Source organism: Micromys minutus, assembly GCF_963924665.1.
Source record: "Micromys minutus genome assembly, chromosome: 10".
Lineage (NCBI taxonomy): Eukaryota > Metazoa > Chordata > Mammalia > Rodentia > Muridae > Micromys > Micromys minutus.
In genome coordinates this window covers 45186405-45214252 of record NC_137979.1, presented here as the reverse complement: position 1 = coordinate 45214252, position 27848 = coordinate 45186405, and the positions used below count along the sequence as shown (strand labels likewise).

At 52.6% G+C, this 27848-nt stretch overlaps 2 protein-coding genes across 2 annotated transcripts; one reads left to right on the top strand and one right to left on the bottom strand.

Moving 5' to 3' along the window:
* Positions 1-1769: 1769 nt before the first annotated feature.
* Positions 1770-3289, top strand: MIEN1 (migration and invasion enhancer 1). The gene is made up of 4 exons (XM_080922900.1): positions 1770-1891; positions 2002-2099; positions 2398-2474; positions 2564-3289. Exons 1-4 carry the CDS (start codon positions 1803-1805, stop codon positions 2645-2647), a joined length of 348 nt encoding a protein of 115 aa, XP_080779026.1. The 5' UTR covers positions 1770-1802; the 3' UTR covers positions 2648-3289.
* A 126-nt stretch (positions 3290-3415) lies between these two features.
* On the bottom strand, positions 3416-27340 carry ERBB2 (erb-b2 receptor tyrosine kinase 2). The gene is made up of 27 exons (XM_080922196.1): positions 27187-27340; positions 20211-20362; positions 19294-19537; positions 18257-18424; positions 17830-17898; positions 17565-17680; positions 17284-17425; positions 15347-15466; positions 14978-15104; positions 13275-13348; positions 13102-13192; positions 12786-12985; positions 12251-12383; positions 12070-12160; positions 11313-11473; positions 8809-8856; positions 7571-7709; positions 7366-7488; positions 7137-7235; positions 6631-6816; positions 6339-6494; positions 6149-6224; positions 5706-5852; positions 5262-5359; positions 4923-5111; positions 4455-4707; positions 3416-4322 (listed from the first exon to the last, which is right to left on the bottom strand). The coding sequence occupies exons 1-27, from the start codon at positions 27257-27259 to the stop codon at positions 3967-3969; spliced, it is 3831 nt and encodes a 1276-aa protein (XP_080778322.1). The 5' UTR covers positions 27260-27340; the 3' UTR covers positions 3416-3966.
* Between the last annotated feature and the right edge of the window lie 508 nt (positions 27341-27848).

The following is a 27848-nucleotide window of genomic DNA, read 5'->3' as shown; positions in this document are numbered from 1 at the left end:
TTTAATCCCAGCGCTCAGAAAGGCAAAGGCAGGTGGATCTCTGTGAGTTCCGGTACAGCCTGGTCTACAGGATGAGTTTCAGGACAGCCAGAGGTATATACCTCGGAAACAAAACAAAATTGGCCAGGCAGTGGTACACGCATGCCTTTAATCCCAGCACCCTAGAGAGAGAACCAGGTGGATCTGAGTTCAAGGCCAGCCTGGTTCACAGGGTGAGTTGCAAGACAGCCAAAAATCCTGCCCACCCCCCCCCAAAAAAAAAAAAAAAAACAAGAAAGAAGGATAAAACTGTTACTACTTGAAAAGATGGGCAATAGACAGACAACCAGTGTTTATGAAGAAACAAATCCTTGCGTACTGTGTTGCTGTTGGTGGTGCAAAATGAGAGCTTCTTAGAAAAAAAATAAGCAGGTGGGCAATCCATAAAGAGTTAAATACAAATTTCCCAGGCAGCCCAATAATTTTAATTCTACTCCAAGGCACATACCTAAGAGAAATGGCAACACACATCCATATGTAGACGTCTACGACATTTATAGCAGCATTATTCAAAACACACAAAACCAAAAGAAACCCGGATTGATGTCGATAGATAAATAATCTGTGCTTTATCCATGCAACAGAATGAAATACTGTTCTTGAGTTAAAAGGAAAGCCTGGTGCACAACCACTGGATGGAGGCTTGCTCTAATACAACAGAGCAAACGTCACATGCGCAAGACTCCATTTATGTGAAATGTCCAGGAATGTTTATAGAGAGCACATCAGCGATTGCTTAGGGCTAGAGTTGGAAGCTGGCTGGACGGCAGGCAAACAGGAAAGACCTTGTTGGACCGATGGAAATGCCGTCGCTGGATGGAATGACGACAAAACTCAGCAAACACAAACTGAGCAAACAATGAACAGTTTCAAGGGACACCAAAATGGGTGACTTGTCATGATACTGCAGTGGTGCTTCAGGGAAGGAAGAGGCAGGGAAGACCCAGGCTGCCTCCAGAATTTCAAACTGCGTTCTATAATACTAGCCCTCTAGCAAGAGGCTGGGATGAAATGGGTGTACATAAAGTTGGATGCGGGCACTTCCGAGTCAAAAGAACTAGAGTATTAGACGGATGAGATCGCCTAACCTGTAAGAGACAGACCTTTGAGACAGAGCCTGACACTCTGAGTTCAGTCCCTGGGACCCACAGGATAGATGGAGGAGACCGAACGCTGAAAGTTGCTGTACTCTGACCTTCCAAAGCACGCTGTGGAATGGCCTTCGTCTCCAATGCACACTCATCCACAAATGAATAAATAAATGTAGTATGTTTTAAGAGATGCCCTCCCGTACACAAATTCACACTTACACACACATATATATGTAACCAAAATATTCTTAAAAGTTAAAAAAAAGAAAAGAATTTAGGATGTAACTATGGTGTGGTTTCAAGTGTTGTCATCATGCTATTGGGGGGGGGGAACAACAATCACAAAACCATCAGCTACCGCAACCGCTTGCCCCATTTTCTCTGTCTTTTGTAAATGGAGAATAGCTTTGCAATCACAAACAGTTCGTTAGTAAGCAAATCTGTGATGTCCTGTGAGCATTGGATGCCAAAAAAATCCAGCGCTCACAGGACCCAGATCAGTGCTGGTCCAGGATTACTAGCTCTCCAGCAGGATCAAGGTGTAACAGTACCAGCTGGCGGCAGAGGGCGCTCAGACGCAATGCGAGGTCCGGTCACGCCTTGGCCACGCCCCCCACGTGACTTTGGCGTGGCGTCACACCCGGAAGCAGCCCTGCAGCGGAGCGGGCAGCAATGAGTGGGGAGCCGGGGCAGGTGTCCGTAGTGCCCCCTCCCGGGGAGGTGGAAGCAGGCAGTGGAGTCCACATCATGGTGGAATACTGGTGAGCCACTCGGGTTGAAAAGGAGCCTCTTGTGCTCGCCGGCAAGATGGGGGTTGGTCCATGGGAGGCCCCACCCCCGGAACCCTAGCTCACCCCACGTCTCTCTCCAGTAAACCCTGCGGCTTTGAGGCGACCTACCTGGAGCTGGCTAGCGCTGTGAAGGAGGAGTATCCGGGCATCGAGATTGAGTCGCGACTCGGGGGAACAGGTGAGGTCCGCAGAGCACCTGCTGAGTCAGTCCATGTTATAAACTTAAGCTCTCCTACCTTCTAGAGCTGACATTGGCTGCTGTACATAAAGCCCCTAGCAGCGTCTGGCACATAGCAAAAATGCCTACTGTGGGTTTGAAGGAACTCTTAATGGTGTAATGATGGTTTAAGGATCTGAAAACCGGGTCTCGAATACAGAGACCATGAAGAGTTTTGACTGGAGTCTCAGTATTGCCAAGGACCTCCCTGAACTTCTCTGCCTGTTCTTAGCTCATTCTTTCGTTCATTTCCTGCTAGGGGCCTTCGAGATTGAGATCAATGGACAGCTGGTGTTCTCCAAGCTGGAGAATGGGGGTTTTCCTTATGAGAAAGACGTGAGTATTTGCAGCATTGGGAGGTTGGCTGAGACTAGACACACCTTCCTCTCCTATGCATGACACTGGCTCATGTCTTTGTCCTCTAGCTCATGGAAGCTATCCGAAGAGCCAGCAATGGAGAACCCTTAGAAAAGATTACCAACAGCAGGCCTCCCTGCGTCATCCTGTGACTAAAAATGATTCTTGGAAGTTTGGTTCTGGGATTTAAACCTTTGTTTCCTTGTGGTGACACTAGGAACTCCTTGTACCTTTAGCCCCTCACTTAGCTCTAGGTAGCTAAGACCCTGACCTCCGCACAAGGAGGGATTAGACATTTGTGTGGTCTAAGGAAGAAAAGAGATGATCTCTGTGGGCATTTCCACTGCCTCCTCATATTCCTTTCCCGGGATCTGTGCCCTCTGCAGTTTGGTCCTCTCCCCAGCGTGGCAATACCTTTCAGATGCCACAGTTAATATAACTTATTGTCCGCGAGTCCTGGGCAGTGTCGGCTCCTGGCAATAAAGAGTAACTACAAACACTTGGGTTAACTGGCGAGTGTTTATGTCCAGCCTGTGTGGGAGCACACAGGACAGTCTGGCCCTGTTAAAAACCTAGTTAACACCTACTGGGTGGGGGGTTTTCCTGCTCAGATACTTCTCTCTCTCTAAAACAAGGAAAGTGAGTCACATGACAGTGCCCCTCTCACTGGAAGGGAAGGACTTCACTTTGGAGGGGCCTTGGAATGAGTCTGTCCAGTGGAGAATAATCCTGTTGCCAAAGGGCCCTCAGAAAGGAATTCTAACTTCCCAGTCTTTCAACCCCAAAGCCTACCCATCTCAAACCTTTGGAAGATCTCTACACACTGCAGGAGGAGCTGTGTGTGTCAGGGGAGCAATAAGGTCTAGCCCGGGACCACTCCCAGACACAGGCTGGGACCCAGCTATTTTATAAATCTCATTGCAGATGAAGAAAGAGGGACACCATCCTAACACCCACTCTTCCTCCGTGTCCTTATTTCATCTTTAAAAAACAAAAAGAACAAACAAAAGTAAAAACAGAACAAAATACACTCTGTACAAAGACTGGTCTGGACGCAAGTGCAGCCCCTTCTTGGGATGCACACATCTCAGTCCTAGTGGCTTGTCCTGTCCCCCAGGATAGTCCCTTGGGGCCTCTTCCCTGGTAGGCTGAGCTTCCCTCAGTCCTCAGAACCAAGAGAGCCAGGCCAGGTAAGGAGCCCTGGTCATGCTACCCACTGGACGCTATAGTCTTGTCAGTGCAGGGTCTATAATCCACTGAGGATGTCCAATGTGCCGTCTCTTCCAGCCAGGCAGGGCCCTCTCGACCACTCGGGATTCCAGCAGCAAGGAAAGGTTCCTTAGGGCAGGTTCCTGGTATAGCCAGCTACCCTGGATGTAACATGGCCAGAGGACCCTCTCCCTGCTTTGTGGCAATGGAGACCGAAGTCGGGCCTTCTTATCTCTGAAGGCCCAGGACTTCTGTACACGTCTCATACTGGCACATCCAGGCCTAGGTACTCAGGGTTCTCTGCAGTGGGGGTCCCTTCAAAGGTACTTGGTGGAGGCCCCTGTTCCGATGAGTTCTGGTCCCAGTAATAGAAGTTGTCAAAGGCTGGGCTAAAGGCAGGAGAAGGGTGGGGCTGAGAGGCAGTGCCTTCTCTGGGTACTAAGTATTCAGGGTTCTCCACGGCACCCCCAAAGGCAAAAACGTCTTTGACAACTCCATTCTTCCCAGGAGAGAGAGTCTTGGGTCTTTCTAGAGTAGCACCAGCAGGCTGGATAGGAGGCAGAGGACCCTCTGGGGTCAAGGGAGGCTGAGGCTGAACCTCTGGCTGGTTCACATACTCTGAGGAGAGAAGAGAATTTGTTAGGGAAAGGGTCCAAGATATCCCTGTCCCACCATTGCCCCTCAGTGGGTGTGGCCTGAGGGTTCTTAACTCCCCTTTCCTCCCAATCTCTTCGGGCCTAGATTCCATACCGGGCTGGGGGCTGCAGGCCAGGGGAGCCACATAGCCATCACTCTCAGGGGGCAGAGGTAACGTGGGATCCTCGCTGTACCGCTGTAGAGGGCTGAGGTCATGTGGAGAGAGGTTCTGCAGCCCTTTGGTTACCCCCACTGCCAGGTCACCATCAAACACATCGGAGCCAGCCCCTTCTGAGGGAGCCAGTGGAGATCTGGGGGGCTCTTCTTCCGAGGGCTCCAGGCCCGGTGTCAGCTCACCACCTCCACTCTGTGGTAAGAGAGGGTCGTGATGGGAGCTGCCCAGAGGTCTGGGAGGGGAACAACAGGGTCCCAGGAGAGAAACACACGTCACGGTGGGAGCCGTGATAGAGAGAATGGGGTCCCAAGGGTTGGAAAGCAGCTATGGTAATGGAATCCTCAGGAAAGGCAAAGGTGGGGGAGCTCAAAGGACAGGACCGCCTCTGTTCCAAGATGGCTACTGACCCTGGTGGACGAGCTTCGGTGCCTGCGGTGGGCTGTGCTTCCAGTGCCTGGGGCAGGGTCTGGGGAGAAGAAGCCCTGCTGGGGTACCAGATATTCTTCAGCATCTACTAGATCACCCATATCATCATCTTCCAGCAGTGAACGGTAGAAGGTGCTGTCCATGGGGCTGGATGGGCCCAAGTCCTCGTTCTAGGAAGGAAGGAGACACAAGGTGACAGCCCCCCAAGCCTGCTGTTTAGTTCCCTGGAAGGGTTCACCAAGCTTAGGCTAGAGGTGAGGGTGATCTCTGAAGGAGGGAGGGTGCTGTCAGAGCAGGAATGGTTTGGGAAGGCCCAGTACCTGGATTACCACAAAGCGCTGGGGGTCCCTCGCCATACGGGAGAATTCTGATACCAACTCACGGAATCTCGGGCGACACTCAGAGTCAATCATCCAACCTAGAGCAGGAGAAAGTTGTCAGCATCCTTATCCCAGGACCAGCCCGAGGACCAGCCTGGCCTAGACAACCCTGGCTAGCTGAAAGTCCTCGCATGGCGGAGCACAACTGGACCCTGGGGTCTTGAGGCAGAACCCTGGAGAATTTCTAGGGTTCCCCCTTTAAACCGGCATCTCTCAACAGCCATCCCCTTGTAGGACTTCTACTGTGGATAGGTAAAGCACCTTTGAGGCCTCCTCAAGAACACGAGTCCATTCACGTCCTATTCTTTATCCCTGGCTTACACATGCCCACACATAGGTCCTACCACCCTTCCTCTCTGCCTGAGGTTCAGCCCTGCCACGCACATTTGACCATAATCATGTAGACGTCGATGGTGCAGATTGGAGGTTGAGGTAGGCGTTCTCCCTTCTCCAGCAAATCAGGGATCTCCCGGGCTGGGATCCCATCGTAAGGTTTTGCCCCAAAAGTCATTAACTCCCATACGGTCACACCTAAGACAGACAGGCATCAGGAGTTGAGGACAGAGGGAAGTCTGGGTGTGCAAGTCACACTTAAGACAGGCATCAGGAGTGGGGGAACAGAGGAAGTCTGGGGGTACAGAGAGAGGGGCTGTGCCAAGATGAATGGGTCTACCAGGCTTCTCATTCCCCAGGTGGCCAGAAGATCTCACAGGGTAGACATAAACAACCTTCCTCCTCTTCCCTCCATCCCTACCCTCACTCTTCAGCCTGTATCCCACCCTGACATGGGCACTCATCCGGCCCTCCCAGTCACCGCCTCCACACACCGTAGCTCCACACGTCACTCTGATGGGTGAACCGGCGTCTGAGAATAGATTCCAATGCCATCCACTTGATGGGCACCTGGGAATGCAGAGCAAGGAATCCTGCCTGGGTGTGGTAGGGAGGTGACCCTTCTCCAAGTTCTCCCAAAGGCCAAATACCAATCCTGCCCACCCCACCACTCCCTCCTCCAACCTTGCCCCCATCTGCATGGTACTCTGTCTCGTCAATGTCCAGCAGCCGTGCCAGCCCGAAGTCTGTAATCTTGACGTGGTTGGGACTCTTGACTAGCACGTTCCGGGCAGCTAGGTCCCGGTGTACAAGCCGCACATCCTCCAGGTAGCTCATCCCCTGGACAAAGGGCATCAGCGTGGAACATGAGTCTAAATCTCATCTTAGGGACACTTCCACCTCATCCTGGCCCCAAATGAAGACAGGGATTTGCACCCAAAGGACCCACAGAGCCAGCAACCCCCAAAGCACATACCTTGGCAATCTGAACACACCAGTTGAGCAGGTCCTGGGAGCCTAGGCGACCTCGGTGTTCTCGGACATGGTCCAGAAGGCAGCCGTAGGGCATAAGCTGTGTCACCAGCTGTACTGTGGATGTCAGGCAGATGCCCAGGAGGCGGGACACATATGGAGAACCCACACCAGCCATCACATATGCTTCCTGCAGACAAGGGTACAGAGGGATGCAGGAAACCACCTACTGTCCTTTCCCAGAGACCTTCACACATCCCTCACCAGCTACAGCCAGGGCCTTCAGACTAGGAATATTAACAGTCAAGGTTTAGGAGCCCAGATCTGCACCTAGGGGCTCCCCACATTCCCGAGGGGGAGGGTGAAGGGGAGGTCCCCCACATTCCCAAGGGGGAGGGTGAAGAAGGGCTCCCCACATTCCCAAGGGGGAGGGTGAAGAGGGGCTCCCCACATTCCCAAGGGAAAGGGTGAAGGGGGGCTCCTCACATTCACTAGAGGGGAGGGGCTTACATCTAGGATTTCTTTGTTAGCTTTAGGAGATGTGTTTTCCCTCAACACCTTGATAGCCACAGGGATTTTCACATTCTCCCCATCTGGGATCCAGATGCCCTGAGCAAAAAGAAAAGGACTTGAATCAGGCTCCAGATCTAGCTGATCCCCAGCAAGCCATTGTGGGGTGTCCTTCCCCCACCTCCAGCTTGGCTCACTCCACTCATGCCAGAACCTGGTCCCTCCTGACCTTGTAGACAGTGCCAAATGCTCCTGATCCAAGCACCTTCACCTTCCTTAGCTCGGTCTCTTTTAGGATCCGCATCTGAGCCTGGTTGGGCATGGCTCCACTGGGCGTCAGTGGCTCCACTAGCTGGACCAAGAGGGTGGTAGAGTGAGGGCCAAGCAAGCTGCAGATGCAGGGGGGGCACTAGGAGGGCTGCACCATGCCTCACCTCTGTTTCCTGCAGCAGCCTACGCATTGTGTACTTCCGGATCTTCTGTCGCCTTCGTTTGATTAGGATCCCAACGACCACCACGATGATCAGGAACAACAGGACACCCACCACAGTTGCAATGATGAATGTCACTGGGCTGGAAATGGGGTCAGAGATTGGGGACTCGTCTGAGAAGAGAGCTCAAAGAGACCCCGTGAAGGGACAGGAAGGTTCCTTGGCTCAAAAACGTTATGGGAGAAAATCCACCAAAGACCTTGTTAATCTATTCCATGAAGTCCACCCCCAGGGGCTTCTGCCAGACATGCAATGGGGTCCAGTAATATGTACCCCAAGACTCTCAGGTACTAGTCAAAGCATTCTTCAAGGAGCCATGGTTTCCTATGCCTTGCAGCTGTTACACACAGGTTCCCATTACTAGGACCCAGATTCCTCCATGATATAATCGTCTATGATTCAGCTCATCTTGGGGCACACGGGGTCCCTGGATATTCATCAGACTGTTATTTGTTGGTTAGTTTTAAGGCCACCTCACGATATAGCCCAGGCTGGCTTTGTCCTCACAATCTATGTGCCTCAGTCTCCCACATGCTGGGGTTACTGCCACTATGTGCAGGCAGAACACACCCTTGTCATCCTTGTTCCCTTAAACCCCATCTTGCTCTGCACGAGGCCTGTCGTTATAGCCGGTATCTAATGTTTGCCTCACAGGCAAATAGCAGCTCTTTAAAGCGTACTCTAGGCTGCTTTTCTCCTTTCTAAAGCTCTCCTCTGGCAAACCAGAGTCCTGTGGCCCAGGGTCAAGAACCCTACACTACCCTACACTGGACCTCATGGCCTCAGTTCTGCACCAGTGTGTGGGTCACAGCACACACCAGAGAGCTCTTGGTGACCTTTAGATTTGCCTGACTTGCCACCAGAGTGCAAAGAAATCACAACACCCCATCCTGGAAACTTCTAACTGCCCTGCTGGAATCTGCTGAGGCTCTGCCACTGCACTCCGCAGTTCTAGGAGCTTGAACCTGGCCTACATCCCTAGGGAACCACATTTCCCAGCATCCCTTACCCCACAGCATCCTGAGGAAGAGTGTATCCACTTATCAAAACAAAAATTAAAGAGAAAGAATGGGCTAAGGAGGGAGGCACGCGCAGCATGCTGGGTAATCTCTTCATTATTGACCACCGAGGCCAATGAAGGAATCTGGGGGGTATGGGGTACCTCTGGGGCTCAAGCCCACCTGGCTCTCTGCTCTGCTGGGCAGCCTCGTTCGTCCAGGTCCACACAGCTGCAAAAGAGAGAGTGCCATCACCAAACCTGGGGACAGCCTCCAGGAGCGGGTCTGGCAGGATTATTCCCATGTGACAAGTAGAAACTGGGCTTCAGGTCACCAATTTGCTCTGTACCAGTCCAGAAGAAGATTCCCTCTTCAGTCTGGGAGCCCACCTCCCCTGCATTGCTGTAACTTCCTGAGCCGGGCAGGAAGCAGGTAAACTATGATGGTGGGAAGGTACTCTCTTCCCTCCATGAAAGAGGACTAGGGTATATGGTACACGTGAGGACAGTTTGGCTAGACCTATTGAACACGCAGGGGCTGGGCTACAGCTTAGGGAGAAGGGGGTCTGTCTACAAGGTCCTGCCATCTGTCTCCAACAACCAAGCAATAAAATATCAACAGTCCTGCCTCAACAGTTGGTATCACCCTGCCAACACCAGGCCACAAGAAGGCATCCACACAGATGCCCCTTTGTGTGTGGAGCTGAACAGCAATAAACCGTTTAAAAAAAAAAAGACAAAGAATCAGGCCGTACTAGAATAGGAGGTGCCTAATCTTACTGCAAAGTGATAATAAACCATGGCTGGTTGATATCCATGGGAGGCCTGCCCTTTTCTGAGGGGAAATGGAGGAGGAATAGATTGGGGGGTTAGGGAGACTTGGTGGGGGGGGACTGTGGTAAGGATGAAATATATAGGCAAGCAAGAATGATATTCCTCAAATAGGGCCAGTACTGAGTGAAATGCTATGAACTGAGACGTTTGTAGAGGGGTAGATGGAGATACACTTGTAGACGAGGATGCAGAAAGTGGGCGAAAGGCAAAGCACAGGACATGACAGGAAGAGTTGTATTGTCTTAGGGAATGAGGGCAGGCTGGGCAGTGGTGGCGCACACCTTCAGTCCCAGCGCTCGGAAGCAGAGGTAAGCAGATCTCCGAGTTCAAGGCTAGCCTGTTCTACAGAGCTAGTTCCAGGACAGCCGGGGCACACAGAGAAACCCTGTCTGGAAAGAAGAGGGAAAGGGGAGGAGGGGAAGAGGAGAAGGAGAGGTGAACAGGACTAGAGAGATGGCTAGAATTTGAGAGCACTGGCTGCTCTTCCAGAGGGCCTAGGTTGGATAACCCAGCACCCATATATCGGCTCACACCACTTTATCTCCAGGGCCAGTGGATCCGACTGCCTCTTCTGGCCTACAAAAGGCACCAGGCAGATCTTCATGCAGGCAAAACAATCTGTACTGACTATTTTTAAGTTACCTTGACACAAGCCATTGCCATTTGGAAAGAGGGAACCTCAGTTGAGAAAATGCTTCCACCAGACTGGTCTATGTGTAAGCCTGTGGTGCATTTTCTTGATTGATGCTTGCTATGGGATGGCACAGGTCACGGTGGGCAGTGCCACCTCTGAGCTGGTGATCCAATGCACTGTAAGAAGGTAGGCTGAGCAAGCCATGCCATGCAAGCCAGTAAGCAGAGTTCCTCCACGTCCCCTGCCGCAATTCTTGCCTGCAGATTTCTATCTTGAATTCCTGCCCTAACTTCCCTGGATTGGACTGTGATGTGGAGTTAAATAAGTCCTTTTCTCTCCAAGTGACTACTGATCGTGGTGTTTATCACAGCAATAGAAACCACACACACACACTCCTAAAAGAAAGAAACAATCCCGTTGGTAGTTGGCAAGATGGTTCAGCCACCAAATCTGACAACTACATTCAGTCCCTGGGACTCATATGGTGGGAAGGGAGAGACTCTTTCAAACTGTCCTCTGATTGTCCTCAAATTGTCTACACAATCCCCAGCACTAGGAGGTTGGGAAAACAGTTCAAAGTATTCACAGTAGAACCACCAGCAGCGTTATTTTATGTCTTATGTGTAGTTTTAAAATGTTAATGCACTACTGTACAGATTTACTCTAGTTACATTGGTTTATTGCTTTGCATGTGTGTGCACGCTTGGAAGACATGCATGAGCCATGACAGGCCTGTGGAGATCAGAGGACAACCTCTGGGAATTGGTTCTCTCCTTCTACCATGTGGGTCCTGGGGACTTAACTGAAACCACTAGGCTTGCAAGTGCCTCTACTCACTGAGCCATCTTGCCAGCCCCTAATGTGTTACTTTATTTACATGTATGTGTCTGAGTGTGTGTGAGTGTGTGTGTGTACACTTGCAGAGACCAGAAAAGGACATCAGCTCTCCCTGAAGCTAGCTAACAGGCAATCACAAGTCTCCTGAAGTGTGTGTCAGGAACCAAGTTCCAGCCCTCTGAAAGAGCAGCGAGTGTTCCTAACCACCAAACCACCTCTCCAGACCCTAATGTGTTATTTTTGTAGTTAGAAAAGAGATACACAAATCACGCTTCAAATGTGAGTGAAAGTAGACTTATGCCCTTTCCACAATAAGAGCTCTAAAGGGGCTTCTATCATGAAGACCCTCCTCTCTACAGAAAAGATGCACTCCCTCTACTCACGAGTGGGTGCAGTTGATGGGGCACAGCTGACATATGCCCTCCTCATCCGGGTACTTCCAGATGGGCATGTAGGAGAGGTCCGGTTTCACACCACTGGGGCATCGAGCCACACAGACGGAGGAGTCCTTGAAGTGGGAACAGGCTGCACACTGATCAGCCTCCTGCAGAAAAAGGAAAGGTTTGTGAGGGCTGAGGGCTGCCGTCCCATAGCAGAAGGATTGGGTCCCCAAACCAGAAACATGGCCTCCCTGTTACTGGAGTAAACATCCCTGCTCTTTACCAGGAAGTAGAGGCACCCAGAGAGGGACGTGCGTTCCCTAAGGTGTGACAAGTGACAGATATTATGTACAAAGGTTTTATTTCATGCTTGGGCACTGTGCCAAATCCCATTTAATTCAGTTCTCACCACACCCGAACCAGGTAAGGCTATTACAACATTCACCTTATAGAAGTGAACACTGAGGCTGGAAACATGTTCTGCATTTGGTAGCCACTTTAGCGCAGCCACTGCCAAGGACACAGGGCTTCTTGGAACCTTTTCCCAGCCCGAAGGGGCTCTAGTGTCGCTAGCAAAAAGGGGTAGCCCAGAGTCCACAGCACAGTGTGAGCAGTCCCCAGTCCCCAATTTCAGCCTCCCTGATCTTCCCTGCCCCGGTTCTCCAGACCCTAGTGGAAGCCTTCTCTGGCTTCGCCCTGCAGCAATGTACTGGTCCCTCAGCTCGACCCTCCCTGATCCCTGAGCCCACCAGCACCTCACCGATCCAAAACAGGTCTCTGAGCTGTTTTGAGGCTGACACTCGGGGTGGCACGGCAGACAGTGCTTGTCACTCACATACTCCCTGGGGAGCCTGTGTGAAAGGTGGGTGTAGTACGGGGCCAGTGTGGAGGGGGTGTGCTCCAAGTACCCCTCCAGCCACCCACTCCTCTGAAACTCATACCCCTTCCAAACTCGGCACTCCTTCACACACTCCTGGCCCCGAAGGAACTGACTGCAGTTGACACACTGGGTGGGCCCTGGCCCCCAGCAGTGCCCATGGGCACACAGTGAGTTACAGACCAAGCCCTCGAGACCTGCAGCGAGAAGAAAAGCAGCAGACGGAAGTGTTTGGAGAGGCTCAGGTCTAAGGAACAGGGAAGGGACGGCCGGAAGGACACAACTGAAAACCATGTTCAAGACTAAGTCTTCCATAGGCATAGGCAAGTGGAGAACAGGACTCTAGCCCGGCATGATGGCTCGTGCCTTTGACCCCAGCACTCCGTAGATAGAGGCAGGTAGGTCTCTGTGAATTTGAGGCCAGCCTGGTCTACATAGTGACACAGTTCCAGGACAGCCAGGGTTACAGAGTAAAACCCTGTCTCCAAACAACAACAGGGCTCTAAGCCATGAGGTCTGCACAGGCTTCAGGAGGCTGCTGCCAGAGGCTACTGACAACTCCTCGGTACTGCCCCTCGGTGCTGGGCTTCCGGTCTTACCACACTCCTCTTCCGGCCGATTCCCACTGTGGAGCAGGGCCTGGTGCGGGTTCCGGAAGAGCTGGTCCCAAGGTACAGTGTGTACAAAGCAGAGATGGATGTTGCGGTGAATGAGAGCCAGTCCACTGCCCAGCTCCCGCAGTGAGCGCAGCCCCAGGGAGTGAATTCCCAGGCCTTGCAGGGTCAATGAGTAGGCGCCACTGTAGAAATGGGGTTTCCAGTCTCAAGAAAGTACCGACTCTAGGCCCATTTCTGACCACCAAGGGACCGCAGGGTATGTAGCCACGCCTCCTAGGCTCCCTCCCCTCCCACTTACTCATGGAGAATCCGTCCCCGAATGACCCGAAGGTTCTGGAAGACACTGAGGTTGTGGAGACTGTCTGGCCATGCTGAAATGTATAGGTAACCTGCAGGCGGAGGAGGGGGCTGAGTATGTAGAAAGGTCCAGAACTCCTAGCCCCCATGGAGGAGGACGGACAGACAGCCCACCTGTGATCTCCTCCAGGGTTTCGAACACGTGGAGCTGCTCAGGCTTCAGAGGGGCAATGCCAGAGGAGGGGTTCCTAGAGGGATCAGGAGTCAGTAGGGCAGGATCCCCAGGAAGCCTTGACAAACCATTTTCCACCCTCACAGATGCCTTCACTTAAAGCCTATCAATTTGGCTGTTCTCATCCTGAGACTCAAAGCCTAGGGTCAAAGTCTGGCAGAGCAGTATTTGTTTCCTTTGGTCTAGAAGGCTCAGCTGCAGTATATCCCGCATAGACACTAGCTTCTGTTGCCAGAGGCATAAACCAGCTGAACTGTTTGTAGGAAAGACATTTGAAAAATGACTCAGTATCCATCCGTGACACATAAAACCCTGATCTCTGCAGATTTTAAAATGCACACAGGGGGCGCTCAGCATCTGTCAAGCGCTGTTCTAAGCTTGTCCCGAATATTAACTTTATAACCACCTTGAGCATAGAGCCATGATGGTCCTCACTTTACACATGAGGCACCAAGAAAGAAGAGGAGAAGGCAGTGAGGCTAAGCAGTAGGGTTCTAGCATACAAGCATGAGGACCCGAGTTCAATACCCGTAACCATATAAGAAAGCATGACTGTAATCCCAGCACCTATAGAGGAAGGCAGATCTGTGAGTTAGAGGCCAGCCTGGTCTACGGAGTGAGTTCCAAGACAATCAGGGCTACACAGAGGAATCCTGTCAGGAGGAAGTGGAGGAAGAAAAGGAAGAGGAAGAAAAGGAGGAAGAGGGGAAAGAAGATGAGGAAGGGGAAGGAGATGAGGAAGAGGAAGAAAAAAGCAGCAGCAGCAGCCCATGTGTGATACTGAGCTTGTAATCCCAGCACTGGAGATGTAAAAACAATTCCTCAGGTTCCCTGACCATCGCTGTAGCTTGTTTTAGTGAGCTCCTGGACAGAGAGGAACCCTATATTGAAAAACAAGGTGGATGGCTCTTGAGGAGTCATAACGAGATTGTCCTTTGAACACAAACAGACACACACGTCACACAGACACAGAAAGAGAATAACAGTCAGATAGACAGAGATAGACATACAGACACAGATACAGAAAGAGAATAACAGATAGACAGACAGACTGACGGACTGAGGTAGGTTTCAAACCCAAGTCTGGGCTCTGTCACCTGTCTTTGCTGCTTCCTGTTCTGCAGCTATTGTAAGAATGAGCCATCTTGAGGTCTGGAGCGATGGCTCAGCGGATAAGAGCATTGGCGTCTCTTCCAGAGGACCCAGGTTCAATTCCCAGCACCCACATGGCAGCTCACAACTATCTGTAACTCCAGTGCCAGGGCTTCTGACACCCTCACAGACACACATGCAGGTAAAACACCAATGAACATAAATGAAAAAGAAAAAGAGGCACCCCAACAAAAACTGTCATAAGCAATTCCCCAAAGCAAGGGATACATGGCAGTTTCCATAAACTACCTTCCCCGGCCAAAGCTGTCACTCTGTGTTCACCAATACACACACACAACATTAACAATGTCCCCTCTAGATGGTTTGACCACCACATTATGCCCATGCCTATGGATTAAATGATACGTATACACACAACCTCTAACTCCATGTGTCCTTGGCTCCCTCTGATCTTCCACCTGCCTCCTGTGAATTCTTGGCCTCGAACTCTCAGTCCTCCCTGACACCACCTCAGGTCACTGTGTACCCTTACCCATCAAAGCTCTCCGGCAAAAATGCCAGGCTCCCAAAGATCTTCTTGCAGCCAACAAACTCCTGGATATTGTCACTGGTGATGGCCCTCGCCCCTCGAAGGTGCTCCATGCCCAGACCATAGCACACTGAAGGAAAGGGTGGTGAAAGGGGCCACCTCAGAACCACATCGCATACCAGAGACCTGTCTGCTGTCCCCTCCTGAAGTGACAAACCTCTACCCTATGCTGACAAGAGAAACCCAGGAGACTGATCTGGAGAGGGGCAGGGTAAGTCATGACAGCAGGAGAGGAATCTAAGCAAGAGGTGGGTGGACCAGGCCAGGATGGCAGGCAGGGGCCACAGCTGGTCTTGGAATAGGGATGGTTACCTCGAGCACAGGGCTTGCTGCATTTCTCACAGCGCTGTGTTCCGTCCTCAGCTGTGACCTCTTGGTTATTCGGGGGACAGACCAGAGTGCAGGAGCCCACTTCCGTAGAGAGGTAGTTGTCTGCACAGATTTGGAAATACACGTCCATGTGCCCTAGCTTCCGCCCAGCCAACCACAACCAAGGCTACGAAGTCCAGCTCTAAGAACAGTACCCACCAACCCTGGAAGGTCCTTTCTGCCCGTCCGGACTCAGAACTTTCTGCCCCTCATTACACTCCTGTGTGAACAGCACTGCTATTTGTACTTTGCAAAAAAGGGAAATCAAGGCACAGAGTTATACACTCTGGTCACTGGTCATTGTGCTACTAAGTAACAGAACGGGAATTTTTTTTTTTTAAAGGAGTTTTCACTGTGCAGCTGAGGATGACTTTGGACCCCTAAGCCTACTACCTCTATCTTCCAAGTGTCAGGGTGGCAGGTTTGTGCCACCCAGGAACATGGACTTGGACCAAACAATCTGTCCCCACCACCACCTTGTCCTCTCACCCTGACCAAAGAGAAGTGTAGCCAGACCTGAAAAGCCTCACTCCACCTCCCATAATAAGAATTAAAAGAAGGTCCTGAGGTCCAAATCCAGTCCCTAAGTGTCCACAGTGCTTAGGGTTACTGCCACACAAAGTCCTACTTCACGCAGATGAAGGAACAAGACACATTTAAAAGAGTATTTAGTACAGACTAGACATTGTTCTCAAAGATTCACAAATATTAACTCATTCAGACATTACACAATTATTAGGATGGGACAAATAGTGCCCCTATTTTACAGGTGAAGAAACTGGGGCCCAGCAAGAGGAAAGCACTAAAACTATTAAAGGTAGGGGACAGGTTTCAAATCCAGCGCTCCAGTTCCTGAGTCAGGGCTCTTTTGATGCCACCTGTTATGTAGTTGTTAAACAGAATGAGGCAAAAACTTAGGAGTAGCGGCACACACCTGGACTCTCCACACACATGGTCTCTCCTCCACACACCTGGACTCTCCTCCACACACCTGGACTCTCCACACACCTGGTCTCTCCTCCACACACCTGGACTCTCCTCCATACACCTGGACTCTCTTGCACACACCTGGACTCTCCTCCACACACCTGGACTCTCTTCCACACACCTGGACTCTCCATAAACTTGTACTCTCAGCCCTTGGCAGGAGCAAAGAAGAAGAATCAAAAGTTCAGTGTCATTCTTGGCTGTGTGGTAAGTTCAAGGCAAGCCAGGCTAAAGTTACACGAGATCCTGACATTAAAAGGGGGGTTGAGAGAGATGGGTGAGGCAGTGACAGGAGGCTCTCTAGGAATTTGAGGCCAGCCTGCTGTACACAGTAAGTTCTAGGACAGCCAGGACCACAGAGAGACCCTGTCTAAAACAAAGCAAAACAAAACAAAATGGCAAGAGCTGGAGATATGGCTCTTGCTGAGGACCCAGGTTCAGTTCTCAGCCCCCCACATGGTGGCCCACAGCCACCTGTAACTCCAGCTCCAAGGGATCTGATTCCCTCTCTTCTGACTTCCACAGGCAATGCACACACACAGTGCACAGGTGCGCAGGACATACAGGCAGGCAAAACACGCACAGGCTTAAAATAACTATAAATAAGGTACACTTTAAAAAAAAGAGTAAGGCGTTCACTTCAGCAGCACACAGACTAAAACGAGAACAATACAGAGAAGATTAGCATGGCCCTGCGCAAGAACAACACGCCAATTCTCGAAGATTCGAAGTGTTCCATATTTAAGAAGAGAAAAGGATAAGGCACCCAGACTTGAGAGTCAGGACCAGCCCTCCAAGGGGCACACGATCGATACTCACAACATGCTCCCTTTTATACAAGCCACCTTCCCTGGCCAAGGCATTAAAGGGATGTTTTTCTCCCCAGTACTCACAGGGGCAGGTGGTCACACAGCTGGCACCAAAGGTGTAACGACCCTCAGGGTTGGGCATGGACTCGAAGGTGTCTGTGTTGTAGGTGACGAGGGCCGGGCAGTGCAGTTCACAGGTACCACTATGATTGAAGTGGAGGCAGGCCTGGCAGAGACAGGCCGCTGGTGGTCACTGTGATGTTTCCACCTGTGCGCCAATGGCAGCAGGGCAGTGCCAGGAAAGAAGCCCACCCCTTGCATCCTGGAGGGCTGGCCCACAGGGCACAGGAGCGACAGGCACATACCAGGCAGTCAGAATGCTTGGGGCCCGTGCAGCCTGCAGCACATTGCTCATGGCAGCAGTCCGTGGGCAGCCGACCCTTGCAGCGGGCACAGCCGCTGGTACAGACGGTGCCAGTCACTGTTGGTGAAAGAACAGGGTGAAGCTGGGTAGGGCCTGGGCACCAGACCCTCAGCACCATGGCCTTCTGGGAGACGAGTCACTCCACTACTCCCAGCCATCCACCGGCCCCAGCCCCACCCCAGACACTGGGGCTCCCTCCGACTCACAGATCTGACAATCTTCAGGACTCTCACCCCAACAGTGATTGTCTTTGCAGGATGGGGCACAAGGTGGACCTGTGGACAGAAGCAGAGGGAGACAGTAAGGGAGGGAGGCAGGGAGAGGGGGTGGAGGCAGGGAGGGAGGGGAGCCGAGAGAAGAAAGGCAGCAAAGGAGGGAAGCAGAGAAAGGGAGGCTGAGCGAGAGGCAGGGAGGACTGAGTGAACAGAGGGAGGAACGTGTCAGCAGAGCCCAAGTGCAGATACACAGCAAAGGGGACCCAAAATAGAAAGAGGCCTCAGGAGGAGGATGTCCTGCCTACGGGCAGGAGGACAGCCCTGTGACAGGAGAAAGACAGGACGGGGGTGGGTGGCTGAGATGGGGCTGTCTGTCAGGAGTCTGGGTCAGGTGCGCTGACACATGGACGTGGCTTACAGGCCCGGGAACGATTGGTGTCTATGTGGACAGGAACCAGCTGGTTATTCTTGCGGAAGACGTCCTTCCACAAAACCATGTCCTGGTGGCAGAGCTGAGGGTTCCCACGGATCAAAACTCCTCCCTTCAGGATCTCTGTGGAAAAGGGAATAGTCAGCCCCCTCCTGACTGCCCTTGGGGGATCCTGACTTCCCTGTGAGTGTCCGCCACACTCAGGATTAACCGGAGACTAGCAAGAGGAGATAGGGACGGCAGAGGGGTGATGTTCATGTGGCTGGGACCTTTCACCTCATCCTGTGAACACTGTGTGTGGGGTAAACAGAGGCTCGGAGGCAGGGGTATCGCTCAGTGGCAGAGCAAAGCACCCATCTGGTCCATACGTAGGATCAATCCCCAGATTGATCAAGAACAACAAATCGGCCCTGAAGTCTGAAATCCTGCTTCACCCCTGACTGGCTGTGGGACCCTGCAAACCTTGGATTTCTCCTCTGTGGAGTGAGGCTCACACTGAAGAAGACTGGTGGCAGCAGTAGGGAGCTGAGGCCGGAGGACTGCTTTTGGGATCAAGGTCAGCCTGAAGTCTCCAAACCACAAAACCAGAAAACCAAAATAAACATAACAAAAAGAAACACCTGACGGCCTAGTAGCGGCCTAGTAGCGGGACTTCAGGACTGCAGTTTGACTGAAGGGGGAACCAGCATGCAAAGCGCCCGGCTACCCCAGGGGGGACACCGCCAGCTACAGGCTGTCACATTCCTCAGGTTGCTCATGCATACGCTGACATGGCCAAGATGGAGAGAAAACCCAGCCTGCTCTCTAATAATGAGATTGTGGACATGACGCAAGCTTCATCTTCCTGAAGAGGAGGAGGGGTTCAAACCCAGGGCCTTGCACATGCTTAACCAAGCACTCTGACACCGAGCCGCCGCATAAACTTCTTTTTCTAATCCTCATAAGGGCGAAAAGAGAGGGAGGCTCAGCCTGCATCCTCACAGAGCCCCTCCACAGCCAGAATGGCTTAGTCAGCAACCAAGAACCAGGAGACACTTGCAATGGTAGCCAAGCACCTGTGAGACTCCGAAGCTGCAGCTCCCGCAGTCCTTCTGAGGTTCTGCCTGGGGCGGTGGTGACATTGTCCAAAGGATCTCGGTTGTCTAGCACAGCCAGGGCGTACTTGTCCTCAAAGAGCTGGGTCCCTCGCACGATGCGCAACCTCTGCAGCGGGACGTGCTTCACCTGGTTGTGAGCGATGAGCAGGTATCCCTGAACTTCCTGGATGTCCTGGTGTGAAGAGCGGGGGCGGGGGTTGGTGGACAGTGAGGTGCCTCTGGGCTTGAGAAGCACCCACACCTCAAAAAGCCCAAGGGTAACCCAGGGTTGGGGCTATGTCCTGCAAGGCCCAGCTAGCCACCGAGCAGTCTCGACCCCCCTGGAGCCCAAGATGGAGCCCTAGGCTATTCCTCACTGGTCTCGGCAAAGTCTTGTCTGTTTAATCAGGACTGATAAGCCAGTGCCCCCACCTCTTGGCACATCCCAGTAGGGCCTGTACAAGATGGCTTCTGTGATTGAACAGACCCATGTCTGTTCGTTGCTGCACTACTCCAGGGCCTATAGATACAACCAAGTGGGCTGGACTCCTTGCTCTCCTACATCTAACCCTCTCTCATAAATAGTCTCTAGCATTCTTCACAACAGTGGGCCAGGGTGTCTGCTAGTCCAATATATAGAGAAACTGCGGCCAGGAGAAACTAAGGGTCTACATCCACAGAGCTGGACCTGGAACTCAGACTCCTAAAGGAACAATGACGGGGACGGCTGGACCACGCCAGTCGCTGCAGAAGTCAACTGCTTTTTAAGTATCAGAAAGGCACTCCTGACTGAGGAACCACAAGAGAGAGACTCTGGGGAAAGGGTTCCCCCGCCTCCTTTCACACTCAGGAGGACCAGGTCTCACCTGCAGGAATGAGAGGCTGGCCCTGGCAGGCAGGTAGGTAAGTTCCAAGTTGCCCTGCACCACCTGACAGCCCTGGTAGAGGTGGCGGAGCATGTCCAGGTGGGTCTCGGGACTGGCAGGGGGCCTCAGCTTCATGTCTGTGCCGGTACACACTGATAGAAGGGAGAGTGTGGGTCAGGACGCTGGCCATGATCCCCTCCAATCTATCACCTCCTCCACACTCACTCCCTGGAGTCACGTCACCTCAGACATCGAGAAAGCATGGCTAACAGCCTTTCCTCCCACACCTCTGCATCCACAGGGTGCAGAATGCCCTTCTGTTTGGGAAAGAGTCAGCAAGCTGAAGAGAGGCCCCCTGCAGCAGGGTCACCTTGGGCAGCCAGAGGGGCCCTAATGTGTCAGCTCCTTAGTGCTTACCACCCATATTGGGTTTTAGCAGGCAAAGAAAGCCTCCCTTTGTCCCAGAACTGAGGGTAAAAAGTCCCCGGAGAGAGGCTATGATGAATCAGACCCCTCTGGATTCCCCCATCCGTCTCCCACACATGCATAAACTCAGGGCATTCTCTTCCTGTCCTTCCAACACACCCACATGTCAAGTTCCCTAACCAGGACAACTGCCCCCACAGTGCCACCCAAAACATGGGCAAACAGGGTTGACTGGAGTCATTGCTAGGACATAAGGGTAGCCAGGGGCCTGGTCATCATTGTAGAGTTCCTTGGAAACCATCTGCATGGAAAAGAAAAAGCCTAGGACAGCAGGTAGGGGACCTGGCTGAAGATCCTAATCAGGGCGAGACACTGCCGGTTCCTACACTGACTCTCTCACCTTCCTCCAGGGGCAGGACTCCAGAAGCAGCTGGCAGAGGGTATGCCACGAAACTCCTGCCACAAGGGCACTACTCTGCGTACCTGCCTAGTGCCAACTACCAGCCAAAGGGGTCCCCAAGATGCACTGCCCGTTCCTAGCCTGCCTGACCCTCAAGCTGGTGTGCCGTTCCTCCCATTAAGTCCTAAATAGGAGAAGCTGCCCCTCAGCTAGGGGGCTCCAGGTAACAGCTGGCACCAAGCCTGCCAGCAGGGGAGAGATTAAAGTGTCCAGTTGAACTTGTTTTTCTGCTCTGGTGAGAAGATGAATCACCTAGTGCGGCTTGCCCAGGAGGTTGTTGGGGGGGAGGCGGGTGGTGGCTGTCTTCACACACACAGGCCCACGGGTGCCTGAGCTCCTGACAGGGACTCGCTACTGGTTACTGCTTTGCCCTCCAGTGACTGGGTGCAGATTCAAGGGACAATACAATGATCAGTTCTGGGATCAGACTTTAGGAGTTCTGTTGTCCCAGCTCCTAGGAGCTTAAAGACAAATCCTAGTTATCTTCTTGCCTCCAAATTTGAGGAGGGCTTGCAGGGCTAAGGCTGCCTTTAGTGGCATCAAGCTGATGGCCTTCAAGAAGAGAGCCTCTTCTCTGGGAAGAGAGGGAAGGAATCAAGAAGGGGGGACAGGAAGGATCAGAAATAGAACTCAAAGGCTCATCTCTTGAATGGAGGGGAGACAGCCAAGCCTACCCACCCCATACCGCACCCACTCGCACCCTACCCTCTGTCTTCTTGCTCACGCCCCCCCAGCCCCACCCCCCACAAGGCTCCCAAAAGAAACGGGAGCTAGGGGTGGCAGCCAAGCCCAAAATAACGCCCTGCTGCCAGGACCTCCCCCAACATGGAAGCCTCAGCTGCTTTTATGCACAGCTGTCTCCAGGCCCAGATCCCAGGTCCAGCCTAGCTGGGGACAGGGATGTTGGAGCTGGAGTGGAGAGGCCCACCCTCTGTGGCAGTTTACCCCCTGCAGCCCTCTGCTGCCTCATCTCTGAGGGAAAGGGACACCAGCTGTGGCAGCCAAGCAATAGGAAAACAATAGTAAACACCATGGTAGCTGAGTACCTACTGTATACTTCAGGGTCTGAGGCTACTGCCTCTATTTTACAAAGAAGAAAACTGATCCATCCAAGGTAATAACACGGGTTCAGTAGCAAACCGCTTGTAGAGCATGCACAAAGCCCCGGGTTCCAATCCCAGCAACACAAAGCAGACCAGAAGGACAGCCTCAGAGTGACAGAAGCTCAATTTGCCTCCAGATTTGCCGCAGCTCCCCTGTTCCTTTCATTAAACCTTACCACACACACACACACACACACACACACACACACACGCACGCACACACACACACGAACACACCACTCATACGCACATACATGAACACACCAAACACACATACATGAACACAACACACACATACTTACACATGGACACACCACACACAAATACACATACATGGACAGATGACACAAACATATGTGGACATACCACACACACATATATGGACATACCACCTACACACATACATGGACACACCACATACATATACAACACACACACACAATACACACATGGACAAACCACACACATACATACCATACACACACACACACACACACACACATACTTATACACACACACACAAAACACACACACTAATGCCACACCCCTCACAAACATAAAAACACAATTCTCCAGTGAGACCAATAAACACACAGGCTCAGGCAGGGCAGGGTGGCTGGGCTAGGGAGAAGGTCAGAAAGAGTGGCAGCCACACCCCACTAGCCAGTTTGTTTATCTGATTTGTGGTTGGTTTGAGTAAGAGTTCTTAAAGTGTTTGTAGACAGGTGGGAAAATTGGTACCCTGAGACCTCCTCCAGGGGAGCTAGAAGCTGCCAGCTGACACCCCACACACACACCATGCTGACATACGGCCAAGAAAGCCTTTGGACCCCTTCCAAGTCTCGGCCTCCCTACTGCTCCCCCATTCTTTACCAAGCTTTCTCCACCAGCTCTGACCATGGTCCCCATAACCATCCCATTCCAAGAATTTCAGGGTGGGGCAAAAAGCTCTAATTCTACACGGGATGCTCTCTGCCTCCAGGTCAGGTGTCCCCTTCAGAAACCCCATCTTCCAGCTCTTGGAGACAAAAGCAGTATGAAGCAGGACCATCACAGGGCGAGGGCATGGCTCACAGTGTGTGCTGGACAAGTATCTCCTGGGAGAATGAATGAATGAGTGTGAACACCATCTAGTGAAGAGCTTCCACACCAAAAGCAAAAAGTACCCACCCCTCTGCTCACAGTTGGCCCCAGTCCTTTGGGTCCCTCCTGCTGAACACTAGAAATCAAGGTTTAGCCCTAGTTTCGAGCTTCTCACGTGGGCTCTTGTCTGCCAACTGGTCCACACTGTGTTCTTTCTTGTCTTCACTTGCAGCGCTGAGAAGAGAACCCAGGATCTCCTGCATCCTGAGCCCCCAGCTGCTATCTTGCTCACAGTGTGAAAGCCAACATTTCTTTTGGTATTCATAAACCCTGCCAGGAAATTACCTACATTCCCAAAGCTCCCCAAGCAGGTCAGAGGCCAGAGCTCACTCAAGTGACACCAGGGCTCCCTTGCCACACACACCAGCTCTAAGAAGCTGGTGTCAGAGCGGGAGTCTAGGCTCCAGGTCTTTTGTCCAGAACCTTGGGTCAGCTACTCTTGGGCTACAAAGAGGATCTGCTCAGACCTTTAGGGCACAAGCTAAATAAGACTGACCTCTAAGGCCCAACAGAGACTGGAACTTAGTTGGCCCCTCGGTGAATATTTACTGACCTCAATTTGGTAGTAAGAGCTCTCACTCCCCTCCCAAGGGCCCTGTGCATTAAAGGACAGAAGGAAGAGAAACACTCAGTAAACATAAGGAAGCTTTGTAAACAGACCTGCAGCAACCCAAACATCAGCTTTAACGATTTCACTCTCTAACCACTGCTGAGGACAGAGGTTCCCCCCAACTCCCCCCACATCCTCTGCCTCACTGGTGGCCAAGCAAATCACAGATGGTCACTCTCTGAGACCACTGAGAGCTCTCCACAGGGGAAAGGAAAGGGATTCTCCTGGGTCAGTCCTTCACTCAAGTGCAGACGCACCTTCCCTGGCCCTTCTCTGCCTGGAGCCCGGGCTTCACCAGTCCCTCTTGTTTCCACTTTAGTTGCCCACATCATTCCCATGGGCCTGTATGTCCTAGTAGTGGTCTCTGCACCTTCCTCCTCCATTCCTGGCACTGCTGAAGTCCCAAGAGAAAGGCTAGCAGGTGCTGTACAGGAGCTCTGCATCCAGGAAAGCAACTCGGGCCCCCATCACAGGGCACCTTCTCCAGCCTAGGACAGGGGCTAGGAAGGGCCATCCTGAGTGACAGAGGGACACTTTCCTGTGTGACTGCCTGGCTGCCACAAGGCTTTTTGAGTCCATTCCTGTTTGGTGACTAAAACTCTGACCATCTCTAAATACCCCCTGTAAGTCTCTTCATTTCTCTGAGGTGGAGTTTTTTTTTTTTTTTTTTTTTTTTTTTTCATCTGCACACCTGCTTCCCAGGACAGTGCAGAGAAGGCACAAAGCCATTTATGAAAAAGGATCTGCCGCATAGGGAGCACATAGAAGTTTTTAAAACAGGAGAGAAGCACCATGCGGGCTCTGGGTAATTACAGGAGAAAAGAGAAAACCTTTCCACTTGATTTTATAATGCCATATACTTATCTCTTGATAGGATTTATTTTATTTGATGTGTATGAGTATTTTGCCTGCCCTCGTGTGTGTGATACACACATCATGCCTGGCACCTATGGAGGTCAGAATTAAGCATCGAATTGCCTAGAAGTGGAGTCATGGACGTGAGCCACCATGTAAGAACTGGGAACCGAGAGCCCAGGTCCTCTGCAAGGGGAATCGATTTAGTCCCTGTACAGCAAAAGGGAGAAAGGGCGTGGAGAGAATCACACTAGGAATTGAAGTAGGAATGAGCCCTGCAGTTAAAGACCTTTGTTGACTGTGTTTTCCGAAACCTTGCATACTGAGGAGACCAGCAACATCTTGACTCTCTGGGCCTCCCAGATCTCCTTTCTACCACACACCTGGTGGAGAACCTGGAGCTAATGAAGCTGATGGTACACTGCCTTTTAACCACTTCTGGCAAGACAGACTCTGTCTTGTCCCTCTCTGCACCCAGTGTGTCTGAAGGGATGAAGGCTCACCCGCCCTCTGCTCCCTGTCTGGAGAGCAGTCCCCCTCAGATTCTAGCTCTACACTGCACGGATTGCTCCAGGCCAACTGCAGACCGGACTCCAGTGAAGGGCCTAACCTCACTCTTGTCAACAGAAAGTCTGAAGGAAGGCTGACCTCCTGAGAAACTGAAAGGAGACTAGATCCTCAGCAAGGCAAGGGGCATCTCCTGGTGTTTACAACAGATATGGCCCAGTACCTTGAGGGAGTTCCTAGAGAGGGCAGAGTTCATCCTGTGTCCCCAAGTCAGCAGAGAGATTGCTGTTTAGCAACAGAAACCCGGACAAACATACAACCATCATAAACACCTCAGACACAAAGGGGAGTGGGGTGGGGTGGGGGGTGGAGGCAAGCTCTTGATGGGGGAACAGATGGTGATACCCCACCAGCCTCCAGGTTCCCTGGCCTCTGAAGAACATCCCTGCTCCCAGAACCTGTTTTTTGTACCTTCAGTACAGCCCACTGATTGAGAAAGCAGTGTCCCCACTGTTCACTCGGATTAATGTGAATCATATATCATGTCATGTGGCTGGTCACACTGCCTGGAGTCCACCACTTATTCCATGATATTTCATTTCCCCAGCCCAGGTTTTCACCCTGGGACAATGAGAAAGGCTACTAATGTTTCCACTGTGGAGTTGTTCTTAGTATTGAAGAAGGAATGCATGCAAACCACCACCCACGGAGCCTGGCCGAGCTGACCCACACGGAGTGACTATAAGCTTTTCCGCTTATGGTGTATACTGGACATATGGGTCAGTATACACACTCCCGGGTCACCCTCCCAGCCCCCAACATGAAGATAGAGGCAAGAAAACAACCCAGCTCTCTGTCTACCCCTAGCTGACCTTACTTCTTTTCTATGCCCGCCTCACAAATGCCCAAGAACCTTCCCACTTTACTACTGTATGGAAGCTGGAAAAACACAAGACCACCCTTCAAGATCGAGCTTTCCCAGAATCCCAAAGCACACAGTATTGAAGCTGACTCTTAGGAAATTTGTTCAAAACGGGGCTGTGGAGTGTGCAACACAGTGGTAGAGGGCTTGCCCAGCACGCGAGACCGGGATGGAGGGGGGGGGTGTTCCATCCCCAGCACAGGAGAGAGAGAGAGAGAGAGAGAGAGAGAGAGAGAGAGAGAGAGAGAGAGAGAGACAGAGAGAGAGAGAGAGAGAGAGAGAGAGAGAGAGAGAGAGAGAGAGAGAGAGAGAGAGAGAGAGAGAGAAGAGAGAGAAGAGATTGTTCAAAACAAATGTCTGCCCCTCCAAATCCCAGACACCATCGAGAGGCAACTCAACTGCGGACCGGCCACTCGGTCCAGGACTGGTTACTTTCCCCACCGCCCCCTCCAAGGCGACCCCGCTGGAAGCTGGAGTAACCTACAAAACCCAAAGGGCCGGAGGGGGTGGGAAGGGGGAGGGGCGGGGCAGAGGGGACCCCCGAAGGCATCCTCCCTAGTCCGGTCCGGAGGCGGAGGCTGCCAACTGGAAGAGCTCTGAGAAAGCGTGAGGGGGTTCGGAAGGGGGGAAACAGGCGCACGCACGCACAGCGCTCCAGAGGAAAACTTTCGGACCAGTTTCAGAGAACTTTCCCGAGGAGTTCCCGGAGTCTCCTGGAGCCCGGGAAGCTCCGGTGTGGCCAGAAGGGGCTGGTCTGGACCTCCAGAGTGGTCCTCCGGGTGACTGTCCCATCCCCAGCTGCTCCGATCCCCTCCCGGCCCCGGCGCCGGCAGCCGGAATCGTCCCATCGCCCCCGACCGCCCGGCGGCAGAACTCTCGGGGCCCCCGCGGCTCCGGCCGCCCGTGGGCGCAGTCGCAGCGGCCAGAGCCCTCTCCAAACCAAGACCCACCTTGGGTGCCCGCGGCTCCGGGGGGCAGGAGGGCGAGGAGGAACCCCCAGCGGCACCAGGCCGCCAGCTCCATGATGATCACTGCGGCTCCGGCCCCATGGCTCGGGCTGGACCAGGCTGCGGGCGGGCGCGGGGCGCGGCGAGGGCAGGCACAGGCGCGGCGCCGGAAGGGGCCGCCTGGGAAGGGGCGCTCCTGGGCTGCTCTGGGTCGCCGGCGGCGGCGGGCAATCTCAGCTCCACAACTTCACGCCGCACTTCCTCGAGCAGCCCTCCTCCTCCACCTCCTCCGCCGCCCGTGATTGGGAGCCGCGCGCTCCCGGCTCGCCCCCCCACCCCTCCAACTGCATTCCAGCAAGACTGGGAGTGGCTGCTCCCAGCTTCACTTTCTCCCTCCCGGCGCAGGCCTGGGTGCGTCGCGCCCTGTGCCCGGACGCCTAGCTTGCTTGCTTGCTTGCAGTTCTCACCCACTTCCTAAAAGCAGAGCATCCCTTTTCCCCTCTTTGCAGTGTCCGGTTTTATCTTGAACACTCCTGGGACGTTCGCATCGCGCTCATTTAATATCAAATATAATGGGTCTGCCGCCACATCCTCAGGTAAAATCGACAGCCTGACAAGAGGATATGTTGTGTCTAACTGGTGACTTCCAGGACGCTCTGGAATAC

Coding starts and splice junctions, on each gene's coding strand:
- MIEN1 (XM_080922900.1), top strand. CDS start 1,803: ATGAGTGGGGAGCCGGGGCAGGTGTCCGTAGTGCCCCCTCCCGGGGAG. Junction 2,100..2,397: donor GTCGCGACTCGGGGGAACAG/GTGAGGTCCGCA, acceptor ATTTCCTGCTAG/GGGCCTTCGAGATTGAGATC. Junction 2,475..2,563: donor GTTTTCCTTATGAGAAAGAC/GTGAGTATTTGC, acceptor TTTGTCCTCTAG/CTCATGGAAGCTATCCGAAG.
- ERBB2 (XM_080922196.1), bottom strand. CDS start 27,259: ATGGAGCTGGCGGCCTGGTGCCGCTGGGGGTTCCTCCTCGCCCTCCTG. Junction 12,161..12,250: donor GAGTGCCGAGTTTGGAAGGG/GTATGAGTTTCA, acceptor CCTTTCACACAG/GCTCCCCAGGGAGTATGTGA. Junction 8,857..11,312: donor CCCATCAACTGCACCCACTC/GTGAGTAGAGGG, acceptor TCTCTTTTGCAG/CTGTGTGGACCTGGACGAAC.